Source organism: Mastigoproctus giganteus, chromosome 10, assembly GCF_048544385.1.
Source record: "Mastigoproctus giganteus isolate SK-2022 chromosome 10, ASM4854438v1, whole genome shotgun sequence".
NCBI lineage: Eukaryota > Metazoa > Arthropoda > Arachnida > Uropygi > Thelyphonidae > Mastigoproctus > Mastigoproctus giganteus.
Genome location: NC_143584.1, coordinates 157358470 through 157372124, shown reverse-complemented (window position 1 = coordinate 157372124; position 13655 = coordinate 157358470). Strand labels below are relative to the sequence as shown.

The 13655-nt window shown below is 40.1% G+C and overlaps 1 protein-coding gene across 1 annotated transcript in view; it reads right to left on the bottom strand.

Annotated features, from left to right (window-relative positions):
- Nucleotides 1-13655, bottom strand: part of LOC150079404 (2-amino-3-carboxymuconate-6-semialdehyde decarboxylase-like) — a 117285-nt gene that overhangs the window by 86012 nt on the left and 17618 nt on the right. Inside the window, exon 2 of the mRNA XM_090383841.1 lies at nt 2516-2663. Coding sequence (XP_090239967.1) covers nt 2516-2663 — 148 coding nt within the window. The remainder of the gene's footprint in view (nt 1-2515; nt 2664-13655) is intronic.

Sequence of the window (13655 nt, the reverse complement as noted above, 5' to 3'; positions counted from 1 at the left end):
TAATAAAATATTTTGCAAAATAATTCCTAAGTGTAGTAATATTGTGTGCATCATGTACGTATGAAAAAAAATCGCTTCTTAATATGTATGTATTAATAAATTAATGTTTTAAAATGTTAGTAAGTTTATTTATTCCCACTTATTTCTGATTTATTTCCCATCTTGTACTGCATTTCTGAATGTTGAATTATTTTTAATTGTTGAAAAGGTCATATTTCTTTATATCGATCCATACTTTTTAATTCTTTTAAAATGACTTCAACTGTTTGGGCTTTTTCTTTGACTTCCATTTCAGTGGCATCATCATTTGTTCCATCCTCATTCGAATTATGTTCGTTTTCATCTTCTTCTATTGTAAGCCAGTTTTGCAAACTAGCTGAATGATTTTTTTTTTTTTTTTTTTTTTCCAATTTCCTCTTTATGAACTCATACTATGTGGAATTGATGTCACCTTTTTTTCTTTTACGGCATGTCTAAAATTAATTGGGCCGTTTTTGTTTTATTTAAATTAAAATCACAATATTCATGAATACTTGTTTATATAGCAAGCACAAAAACACTATACACACATCTAAATTATTGAGTATCATAGACTATACATAATGCCTGAATTGGAAACTGCTATGCATTAAGGCATGTGCTGATGAAGCGATTGCCTGATTGGTCCCTTCAAAGTTATGTTCTGGATGGCAAATAGATCTATGCTGCTATGCAGTATGCACTCAGGTTTAAGGATGCATACAGGCTTGAATCGCCCCTTGAAAACACGGCATTTGGCAAAAATTAATTTTCACCCCACCCTCTGCTCTCATCCTGATGCGACATCATCTAGGGGCACTATTTTGTCAGCTAGCCTGGGGTGTCAAAATAGCTTGACATGGAACTGATGTGGCCTGTCAGTGGCACCCTTCTGATACCGGCAGCCTTGGCACCTGCCCCAATGCCAAGCCATTCCTACGCTACTGATAGTAGCAACCAAGTTCTAGCGTAACTTTACATTGCACTTTGGAGCTTCATTCAAGATTAGGATCTTCATCAGCTAACAGATTTAGGCCTTCATCAATAAGATTTAATGCTTTTGATATTTTTTTTACTGTCAGGCTCCGTTCTTCTTTAACCTCTTGGCTTTCACTCGCTGCTGCCTCCTCCTTTTGAATGCAATGCTGCTCCAGTGCAAACAGATCTTCATTTGACAATTCTTGATGATCCGAATTAATTAAATCATCGATATCAGTTGCCTTCACTTCAGTGGTCCCTGTCTTTTTTAGCAAGTTTCGTGTATTTGTCTTTAGTTTGTGCATAATCTTCATCAGTTTCAGAGCCTTGGAGTTGCTAAGATTGCTAAGATCTGGATATAACTTATGCTATGAACTTTGAATACAGTTATGTGGAACTTCACACCATGCAGCATCAACAAATTTTAAAGCATCTTTTATATTGAAGGCTCACCATATTGCTGCAACTCATTTGTTTGTGGTCAGTCTTGTCAATTAGATCAGCCAGAATGCACTTAAATACTGAGGCATAAAAGATTTAATCATATGTTGGTCCATAGGCTGGAGTATTGAGGTTGTATTTTCTGGGAAAAAAAACAATCTTCATATTGGAACAGACATCAACAATACTAGGTGGATGGCTTGTGGCATTATCAAGAATAAGTAAGGTGTTAAACAATTCCTTCTGCCTCGCAATACACTTCCAATTCTGGTTGTAACTGAGATCCAAGATAACAGCAGTCATCCAGTTGAGGGTTTGAGTACACAGGTATGTACGACCTTCCGTAATCTTTAAGGACACAAGGGTTGGGTAGTGGTAAATGTACACAGGTTTGAGTTTAGGACCCTCCATGTTAGCACCAAACATAGGGTTAGCTGATCTTTCGCCACTTTAAAGCCAGGCGCAGTCTTTTCAGCAATGGAAATTCCCCCCCCCCCCCATATAAACCTGTTTCATCGAGGTTGAATATCTGTTTTGGAATGTACTCAACCTCTCATGGCACTTTCCATAAATATGGTTGCCGCACGTTATTTTAAATTCGCATAATTTTAAACACTCATGAAGTAAGAAGTTACTGTACTACACTACTACCATGGTAATGCTATGTATTATGCTAGCATAAAAAATGCTACATTATTTCCAACTACTATAGAAATATATACGTTTACTTAAAATTTATGAGGGGCACTATAATTGTATAATTATATGCTTACAGAACCTCATAAATAAACTTATTCTCTGGTTCTGTTTACAAACTTCCCACTTGAAGCAATATATTGACAGTGGTCATATTTTGTTTAACTTTCTAAATATTTAGATTCAAAAATAAAAAATCTACATAATTAAGGTGCTGAAAATTATTCCTTTACTATTGCAATGTTTGATAAGCAAAAACCTCCATATTATAAAAAAAACAATGTTTTGAATTTATGAGCAAGCTAATGTACATCCACCACAGAATAGCCTCAAAAAAGGATAGGTAAATTGTCTTATTAAAGAGACAGTTATTTATAATTACCAGAATCATCCATATCCTTGATTCTTGTCTTAGAGCACCAGGAATTTTTATCAACAGTCCTGAAAAATCTTCCATCATCTCGAACCATATTAGCTTGTTCTCTTTCACAGCAGTGTTGCATCTGAATCCAGCCACCATATCCATACCGCTAAACATTGAAACACAAAGTTAAAAATTATTAGCATTCAGTCTGTTTCACCATATAGTTCAATTTATATATTTATGATTTTTATTTTTTGATAAATTGCTATTTATAACAAATTTATAATTATTGACAATAATAATAATAATATTTTTATTATTAATAATATATATTTTAAAAATAGCATAATAATCTGATTTTATTAGCATTCCTTTTAAAATATATTAAATAGCACTTACATATTTTTAGATGCAAAATGCATATGGTGAAATAAACTATTATTATTATTACCCATAGTTATAATATTAATAAATGTCTGCTTTATGTAATTTATTTAATGTTATTTTATTTAATTTTTGCTATTTAATGAAAAAACATTTGAGCCTACAGGCTGGTAAGGCTCCTGGGGTTGATGGCATATACCCTATAATCTTAAGGGAGACAGCGGGTGCATTGAACCATTTAGGCTAATTATGAGAGCATCACTGGACTCGGGAGTGAATCCATTGGATTGGAAAAGTGCCAATGTATTATTATTATTATTATTATTAATATCCATATGATGCAAGGAAGCCTGAGGCTTATGCTGCACCAGGAAAAAAAAAAAAAAATGTTCCCGAGTAACCCTGAGAGAGAGAGAGAGAGAGAGAGAGAGAGAGAGAGTCAAAAGTAGAAGGGAATCACCAAGAAAGAGAAGAATGATGATATCCAGCTCAGGACCCTGGGTGTGCCAAGCCCATACTCACCAGATGTGGGCCCCTGGGGTTATCTCCAGTACATAAGGGCGGTTCCAAGAGTGAAGTGGGAAGTTAGTGGCTGGTCAGTCTAACTTCAGTAGTGGGTAATATTATGGAGACAATGATCAAGGGTGGAATTCAGGATCATATCATTTAGATAGAAATGGAATTCTGAAGCATACTCAGCATGGTTTTGTAAAGGGAAAATCATGTTTAACTAATTTGGTTAGCTATTTTGACAGGGTAACTCAAGAACTTGACTTAGTGAATAATTTTGACATTATTTGGATTCAACAAAGCAATTGACTCAGTCCCACATAAGCGGCTACTTTATAAGCTGGAACAGGTTGGAATCATAGAGTAAAGCCTTAGATGGATAGCTGGATGGCTTCAGGGTAGGAGGCAGAGGGTTGTGATAAATGGTTATTCCTCAGATTGGGTTGATGTAGGAAGTGGGATTCCCCAAGGATCAGTAATAGGACCACTGTTGTTTTTAATTTTTATAAAAGACATTGATGAAAGGATAGAGGGCACGATGTCTAAATTTGCAGATGATGTTAAAATTGGTAGTAGAGTAGTTAATGATCACCGCCAAACAGAGCTTCTTCAGAGTGACCTAGATAGACTTCAGGAATGGTCAGAAAAATGGCAGCTATGCTTTAATCCAACAAAGTGTAAGGTATTACACCTGAGGAACAGTAACTCCGAAATAACTTATACAATTGGTGGAGTTGAACTAAAGCTGGTAGTGGAGGAAAGGGACTTGTGTGTTACGTACAGTCACATGTGAAGTTCTCCGAGTATTGTAGACAGGTTGCAAGGAAGGGCCATGGTGTCCTATTGATGATTTATCGAACAATTGCTAGTAGAGATAAAGACATCATAATCCCATAATATAAAGCTATTGTTAGACCACTTGGAATACTGTGTTCAAGTATAGAGACTGCACCTAAAGAAAGACATCATGCTTCTTGAAAGGGTCCAAAGACTGGTAACTTGCCTGGCATGATCGGCAAACAGGCATCCATATGAGGAAAGACTTCGAATATGTGGGTTGCAGAGCTTGGAAACTAGGCACCTTAGAGAGACCTGTTCAGGTGTTTAAGGCTCTGGGAGGCATAAGTAAAATGAATGAGGACAAAATTTTCATGATTATAAATGATTCTAGAACTAGGGGGCCATAATTTCAAGTTACAAGGGGAGATGGGCAGGAAGTTTTATTTTAGCCAGCGAGTTATAAATTACTGGAATAAGTTACTAACATGGGTGGTAGATGCTGATAGTTTGGAAAAATTCAAAGTTCATCTAAAAAATTACCTATGGGAGGAGGGAAACACGTAGGTTGGCTATTTCCTTTTCTCTTATTAATTATTTAATTTTTTAAAATTTTCTTCTTATTATTATTTTATTATTATTTATTTTATTCTATTTATTTATTTATTTATTTTTTTTGGCTGGTGCAGCATAAACCAGTAGGCTTCCTTGAACCATGTGGCCATTGCTAATACTAATACTAATTATAAGCTGAATAATTATATAGTATTTCATGCTGATGCTTCACATTTGGTTGTATAACAAAAAAATAGAATAAAATATTTGCCTCCAAAATCATCAATAAATTTTATAATTGAAACTGACATTACAACCATGGTCCACAAACTTTATCTATCTTTGTATGGTGGCACCTGAGGGATACCTCAGTATCTACCTAGTGTAATTTCTGTTGCGTGATTAGTGTCTTAGCAACTATACAGCAGTGATCACTGGGAAGCTGCCACCTAGATGATTCCCTTTCTTTACGTGTATCAACTATCTACTGTAAAAATACATGAAGAAGTTTTTAGAAATGGGTTTAACAGATTTGTTTAATATTAATTGGGAGTTAAATGATTTTGTAATAATAGAGAGTAAAGTGTGAGAGAAATTGTGGCAGCTAAAGTGAACAAATGGCTCAGGTCTGATCGCATCTATTATGTTAAATCTGCAAAGAAGGTGGTTAAACCATTATCCATCATAAGGAGAGCTTAGCATTAGTAGAGGCATATGATGGAAGAAAGCAAGTTTATACAATATCAGCCAAAAAAAAAAAAAAAAAAAAAAAAAACTTCCCATTTCACCCATCCATTTGCTCTAAAACTTTGTCTAGTTCTTCCTTTAATTTATTTAAGCTATCAACTTCCACAACGGTAGATGGAAGTTTGTTCGTACAATCAACTACCTGCTGGCTAAAGGTAAATTTCTGCACATCTGTTCTATAACTATCTTTCCTCAGTTTGAATTTATGCCCGCTCAGGTTCATAATCTGAGCAATAGGAAGAATCACAACAGCTTTGAGCCTGCTCAAACCATTGAAGGGCTTATACAACTCAATCAGATCACCTCGCAGGTTCCTAGTCTCTTGACATTGCAATTTGCAGAACTTAAGCCTTTCTTGGTAAGAGGACCCCTTCATTCCTCTCACCAATCTTGTTACCCTCCTCTTTACTTGTTCTAGCAACTGTACATCCTTTATAAATTGAGGCCTCCAGATCTGTATGCAGAACTCAAGGTGTGGCCTAACCATTTGCGTATACAAAGAGATAATCACCTCCTTTTCCCTACTAGCAAAATTCCAGTATATCATTGACAACACCCTATGATCTGCTCTGGCAGCCTATCTACATTGTTCAGAAAACTTCATATCAAGTTCGTAAAATTTCATTCTCTACCACCCTGATTGTAGTACTACACAACTAGCATTAGTAGTGGCATATGATGCAAGGAAGCAAGCTTATACAGCATCAGCCAAAAAAAAAAAAAAAAAGAAACCCCTTCCCATTTCACCCATCTATTCACTTCAAATGTTTGTCTAGTTCTGCCTTGAATTTATTTAAGCTGTCTGTCAACTTCTACGACAGATGGAAGTTTGTTCCAGCAATCAACCACACACACTGGCTAAAGGAAAACTTCCGCACTTGGTATGTTTTTCTGGGGTTACTTGATACCCATATGTAGTACTTTGCATTTGTCAATGTTAAACTTCATTTGCCACTTCTGAGCCCATATGACCATCTTTTTTCTAGATACTGATGCAGTAGCATACTGCCATTGCTATCATTAACAATCCTGCCAACCTTTGTATCATCTGCAAACTTGGACATTAAGCCTGATATACCTTCGTCAATATCATTGGTAAATATACAAAACAACAGTGGGCCCAACACCGAACCCTGGGGACTCCACTAATAGCATTAGTCTATGAAGAGCAGTGTCCATTGATTACCACTCTGTCTTCTCCCACTGAACGATCCTTTTATCCATTTTAGCAACTTGATCCAAGTATATGATATCAAAATAATTATTATTTGCATCCAGTTCCTCTGTGACCACATCATTATATCCAATCAAATAGGTCAACAAGACTTCCCCTTAACAAACCAATGCTGTGTCTGAAGTATTACTACAGTCTTGTCTAGATGATCCTGCAATGCTTCTTTAACCAGAGGCTCCATTAGTTTCCCCAGAACAGAAGTTAAAGAAGCATCCATTGATATAGAAGTGCCTGCAGGTTAGAGATATGCAATTATTAGTATTAGTATTAAATAGTGTCAAATGATGCACGAAATCAAGGTTATCAGCCAAGCATCACCAAAAAAAAAAAAAAAAAAAATTCACTTATCTATCCCCTCCAATAGTTTGTCTACTTCTTCCTTGAATTTATTCAAACTATCTACTTCAATGACAACAGATGGACACTTGTTCCAGCAAACTTCTGCACATCTATTCTGCAACCATCCCCTCGACGTGGTGAGGGGACCTCCCAGTGATGTTGCTGGGTTTCCAGATTAGCATCACTGGGATCTAACGCCCATACCTTGGTTCCAGGGTTACATCTTTGGAATCCGGCATGTGCAGCCGTGCGCCGCGACCCGTGGAATGCGGAAAGGGGGAATCCTGGTGGTTGAGGGGCCCAGCCTTAATACACCACTTTGTCCCCTGCTTCGACAAGACGGGTGGTCCCGGACCGGCCCGACTGGGATCAATCGGCGGGTGGTTTTTACTGCTAGGGTCAATGCGTTCCAATAAGTCTCCCTCCCTTTGGTCCTGGAACGGGATAAAGACTTATTGGTAATGTGGGTATGGTGTTCTAAGCGAACTCGGCGTCCCATTCATGTACGCAGTACCTGCTAGTTCACTAGTGGGCACCCCCTCATAGGGCTCCGTGGTGGGTGAGGTACTTAGGCATCAGACACTTTTTCTTTACTCTTATGAGTAATTTAAATTCTATTTCTTCTGGGGGCCCCAACAAGGCCCCTACCTAATCGAGACGAAACCACAGAAAATACCTCTGCAAAAAGAGCCAGAACTGAGGATACACCACCATCTGTGACACCGCTTTTCCTCATTCTCCATTCCACCGGAGAGCAGACACTCGGGAAAATGTCACCCTTTTTCATCCAGAAAGGATTAGAAGGGTTGATAGGATCTCCAAAATCTGTAAAAAGGCTACGTTCTGGAGACATTTTAGTCGAGGCTGCAAGCCAAAAACATGCACAGCAACTATTGAAAGCCACATCGTTAGGGGAACTACCCATCGTCGTTACCTCCCCATAAAACCTTGAATTTCTCAAGCGGTGTCATATCAGAGTGGGATCTTCTTCATGTTTCTGAAGAAGAGATCTGCTCTGAACTTAAAGACCAAGGAGTGACGGCTGTGAAAAGAATATCGATGCGGAAGGATGGGAATCTCGTCCCTACCCGAGTTCTCATCGTGACGTTCAACACCCCACGGCCTCCAAGTTCTATAAAAGCAGGCTATTTAAATTGCCCAGTGAGGATTTATATCCCAAACCCACTGAGGTGTTTTAAATGCTAAAAGTATGGCCACTCTCAAACAGCTTGTCGTGGTAACCCTGCCTGTGCTCGATGTGGTGCCAAAGACCACGAGAGCAAGGAATGTTTAGCTTCTAAGCCAAGTTGTACTAACTGCCAAGGAGAACACCCTGCATACTCTCGAGCATGCCAGCGGTGGAAAGAGGAGAAGGAAATTCAAAAACTAAAAACAGAGCTAAACATCTCCTATCAGGAGGCCAGAAGATGCATCCAACCTATAAATAGCGCTAAGCCCTCATACGCCGAGAAAGCTTCTGGGAAAAGTACCATTGGTACTCAGACTGATATGAGTATTCCACCAAGAGAGTCATTTGCCCCCATTGCGCACTATTTATTAAGTTCCCAAAAGCCCACCCAAAAATCACAGTCAGCTGCCACTGATATATCCGTACCTCCTAGTGCTCCACCACTTCCAAAACCGAGCACTAAAGAAACTCGGAAGAAAGGGGAACAGGCATCTACAATCCAAGAGACAATGGATGTCGAAGATAAGGAGGTACAGGACGAGTCTGTCCTGGAACTCTTTGCGAAAGAAGAAGAAATGGATAAAGGCCAACGTCCAGTCTTTCCAAAGAGAGATAAACCCAGGACTGAGAAAATGAAGCCCTCAGCCCTTCGGAAGCCACCAGACGGACCCAGTAAATCAAAATAATGGGTCAATTGGAGAAATTTAAATAATTTAAATTTCTCCAATTGAATTGCCGTGGATTTCGTAGAAATAGAGATGACATCAAGGCTCTCCTGAGTAAGCATGAACCAACTTGCTTTTGCTTACAGGAGACGTATTTAAAGCAAATGAAGATCCTTATTTATGTAACTGCTCAGTTATTCGCAGAGACAGAGCTGGGGATGGACCTACCCACGGAGGAGTCGCTATCCTTGTGGGTAACCGCAACCCCTTTCTTACCACTAATCTAGAGGCTGTAGCAGTTCGTCTTACAGTAGGGTTCCTTTTAACTGTTTGCTCCCTTTATTTGCCACCTGGGAACGACACCGCCCAGGCAGACCTTGATGATCTCATTAAGCATCTGCCACCCCTTTCCTCTTATTAGGGGATTTCAGTGGGCATAATCCACTGTGGGGTAGTTCTGACATCAACAGAAGAGGTCGGATTATCGAGCGATTGCTTGAAAACAATGATCTAGCCCTTCTAAATGTGGGATCTAACACCTTTTCCCACACGGCTACCCGTACATTTACTGCCATTGATCTTTCCATCTGCTCCCCTTCCCTTCTGCCTCTGAGTACATGGGAGGTTGAAGAAAACCTTTACGGTAGTGATTACTTTCCTGTGTTATCCACCATTTCAAATGGGAGACAATGTCACCAGTCGAGGATACAATGTTGGAATATCGATCACGCTGACTGGAATGCCTTTCGTCATCTGGCAACATTCAATACCACTATAGTCGGCCAGGAGCCAATTAATGAGGCAGTAAAACACATCACAGCAAGTATCGTCCAGGCAGCAGCAGTTGCAATTTCAAGGACATCGTCCCGCTTTCCACGTTTTCCAAAACCATGGTGGAATGGAGAATGCACAGCAGCTAGGAAGGCTCAAAACAAAGCATGGGGAATATTTCGTTGCTACCCCACCACAGATAATTTAATAGCCTTCAAACGTGCACGTGCCAAAGCATGGTACATTAGATGTCAGAGCCAAAAGGAATCTTGGATCAAATTTTCATCTTCCCTTACATGGACTGCCAATCCTAAAGCCATCTGGGACAAAGTTCGGAAAATGAAGAGCAAATACAACTCACACCCTTCATCGACCCTGGAACATAATGGATGTACAATTGCAGATTTAACTGCAATTGCAAATACTCTTGGGGAGACATTTGCTAAAGTGTCTTCAGAAACATCGTATCCCCCAGAGTTCCTCGCAGTCAAACAAAGATCAGAAAAACATCACCTGAAGCTGTCCTCTAACAATCGCGAGGGATACAATCAGCCCTTTACACAGTGGGAGCTGAAAGCAGCACTCTTGCTATCCAAGGCGAGTGCTGTTGGGCCAGACGACATCCATTATGAGATGATTAAACACCTTTCATCGGAATCCATGGATCATTTGCTCTGTCTCTATAATAGAATTTATATTGAGGAGACATTTCCGGACTCATGGCATATGGCAACCATCCTTCCCTTTCCGAAACCAGGAAAGGATCCAAAAATACCAAAAAATTACTGTCCTATCGCTCTGACGAGCTGCTTGTGCAAGATTCTGGAAAGAATGGTCAGTGCTCGTCTTTTGTGGTATTTAGAAGCTAACAACCTCCTTTCCAGGATACAGTGTGGCTTCCGAAGGAATAGGTCAACACTTGACCATTTAATCTGCTTGGAAACATCTATACGTGATGCTTTCTTGAAACATGAGCACCAGGTGTCGGTTTTCTTTGATATGGAAAAAGCGTACGACACGGCTTGGAGATATGGAATTTTAAAAGACATATATAACTTTGGTCTTAGAGGACACATTGCCCTCTTTATCAAAAACTTCCTTACAGACCGGTCTTTCCAAGTTCGTGTAGGATCCACCCTCTCCCGGCCATTCTGCCAAGAAGAGGGAGTTCCACAAGGATCAGTTTTAAGCGTTACGCTTTTTGCAATCAAAGTTAACTCTATAACTGAACAACTTCCTCCAACCGTAAACAGTGCCCTCTTTGTAGATGACTTTAGCATCTTTTTGCAGTCATGCAATATGAGGGTCATTGAGAGACAATTGCAGCATGCCATAGACCACGTCAACTCTTGGGCAGTGACTAATGGTTTTAGGTTCTCACCACAGAAGACTGTCTGCGTACACTTTTGTCGCAAACGGAACCTTCACCCTGAACCAGAACTTAAACTCGGACAAAACATCATCCCAGTAGCACCCGAGAAAAAATTCTTGGGGCTCATTTTCGACAAGAAGTTGACATTTTTACCCTATATTTGTCAACTGCGGACAAAGTGCACAAGAGGGTTGAATCTCTTACGCTCTGTTTCCTCCAATAAATGGGGAGCAGACTGCTCCACTTTGCTCAGCCTCTATCATGCACTTATCCGATCTAAACTAGACTATGGGTCCCAAGTGTACGCATCGGCTAGAAACAGCGTACTTAGATAGCTGGACCCAGTTCACCACCAAGCCATCCATATTGCTACTGGAGCATTTAGAACATCCCCTGTCCAGAGTTTATATGTTGAAGCAACTGAACCACCACTGTCATTTCAACGAAAGCAATTGTCTTTAAAATATACCATTAAATTAAAATCCCTGCCAGACAACCCTACGTGGACGTCCGTTTTCAAGCCACGATGGGAAAACCTATATAACACTCGTCAGACTGCCAATCGGCCTTTTTGGTATCTGTGTCCAAGAGCTGCTTAGAGAGCTCGACATCATGGTAGACAATGTTGCCCAGTCACCAAGGCAACCACTTCCACCCTGGCAAGCTCGCTTACCATCATGCGATTTATCCCTTAAAAATTGGGGTAAGTTCATTACTCCATCTTCTGTCTACCACCAACTCTATGCTGCCCACCGGGCCGAATATTCCGACTTCTTGCCTGTCTTCACTGATGGGTCGAAGTCGGAGTTGTTTGTTGGATCTGCTGCTATCTTTCCAGGTCATTCTATATCTGGAAAGATTCCCCAAGAATGCAGCATATGTACAGCTGAGTTGTATGCTATAGAGTTAGCCTTGGACCACATTGAAACCCATAGGTATCAAAGGTGTATGTTGTACACTGACTCTCTAAGTACACTGCAGGCTTTATCGGGTATGAGGTATAATCCTCATCCATTTGTGACCTGGATTCAGCAGACGCTACACTCTCTGTCTGAGTGTTCTTTCGACATTCATTTCTGCTGGATTCCAAGCCACATTGGGATTGTGGGAAATGAACTGGCAGATGCTGCAGCCAGGACACCAGAACCCCACAACACTTATTGCCTGTTAGTCCCCTATACAGACTACAGGCAGTTAATACACGATAAATTACTGTCCCAATGGCAACAATCCTGGCATGAGCAAGTCACAAACAAGCTCTATCAGATAAAGCCTGTAATCTGACATTGGCAGTCTTGTCTGCGCAGGAATCGCAGAGAGGAAGTTGTTTTAGCTCGCCCCCGCATAGGACACAGTCATCTTACACATGCATTTCTGCCGAGGGCAGATGACTGTCCTATGTGTGAGAACTGTGACACCTGTTTAAGTATACGCCACATTTTAACCGAGTGTCCACGTTTTAGACACGAACGTGATTTTTATTTTACCGCTTTTAGTCATCTGGCTGAGCCGTATACACTCGGTCAGATTTTATCTGACAATGACAATGTGTCTGCTGTTTTTAGCCTTTTAAAATCAGTAAACCTTTTTACTCATATTTAAAATTGAATCGTTATTCCTTTGTTCATGTACTTTTACACCTGTTATATCTCGACATGGTGGCCTAATTACTTAGGTCACTGAATGTTTTAACTTTTTATATATGACCGGTATTTGGCGCATTATAGCCTCTGTTGCTGATGTGCCAATAAAACCCAAATCAAATCAAAATCTGCAACCATCTTTCCTCAATTTGAACTAATATGCTCCCTCATGTGCATAGTCTGAGCAAGAGAAAGAATCCCTTCACCATTGATTGTGGTGCCTCCGTAGCCAGGTCGTGAGGAGCAGCAGTACATAGCACACGCTACTTGATTAGACCGGGGTTCGCGCCCGTTACCACCAAATACAGAGGATGCGGAAAGGTCAGGGAATGACCACCGCATATCCTGGAGCAATATGGCCTTAGCTGCTAATGCTCCTAAAAAACCAAAGAACAAATAAACAAACCTTCACCATTGAGTTTATGCAAACGTTCCAAGGACTTAAACACCTCAATCAGATAACCCGTCCAGGTTCCTAGTCTCCAGACACTGCAATTTGCAGAACTGAAGCCTTTCTTTGTAAGAGTACCCCTTTGTTCCCCTGACCAATCTCTTTACCCTTCTCTGTACCTGTTCCAGCAGCTCTATATCTTCTTAAAATGTGCCTCCAGATTTGTATGCTGTACTCATGATGTGGCCTGACCCTTGCCTTATACAGTAGGATAATCACCTCTTATTATCCCTGCTAGCAGAATTCCTGTATATAATAGAAAAACCCCATTAGCTGTCCTGGCAGCCTTTCTGCACAGCTCACAGAACTTTGTATCAGATTGCACAATTACTCTTAGGTCCTTTTCATTTTCCACTACCCTGAGTGTAGTACCACATAGTTGATATGTTACTGTGGGATTACTGCTACCCCATATGCAGTACTTTGCATTTGTAAATGTTAAGCTTCAGTTGCCATTTCTCAGCCCATCTGCCTAATTTTTCCAGCTCTCTTTGAAGAAGCATACCTTCATTATTATGATT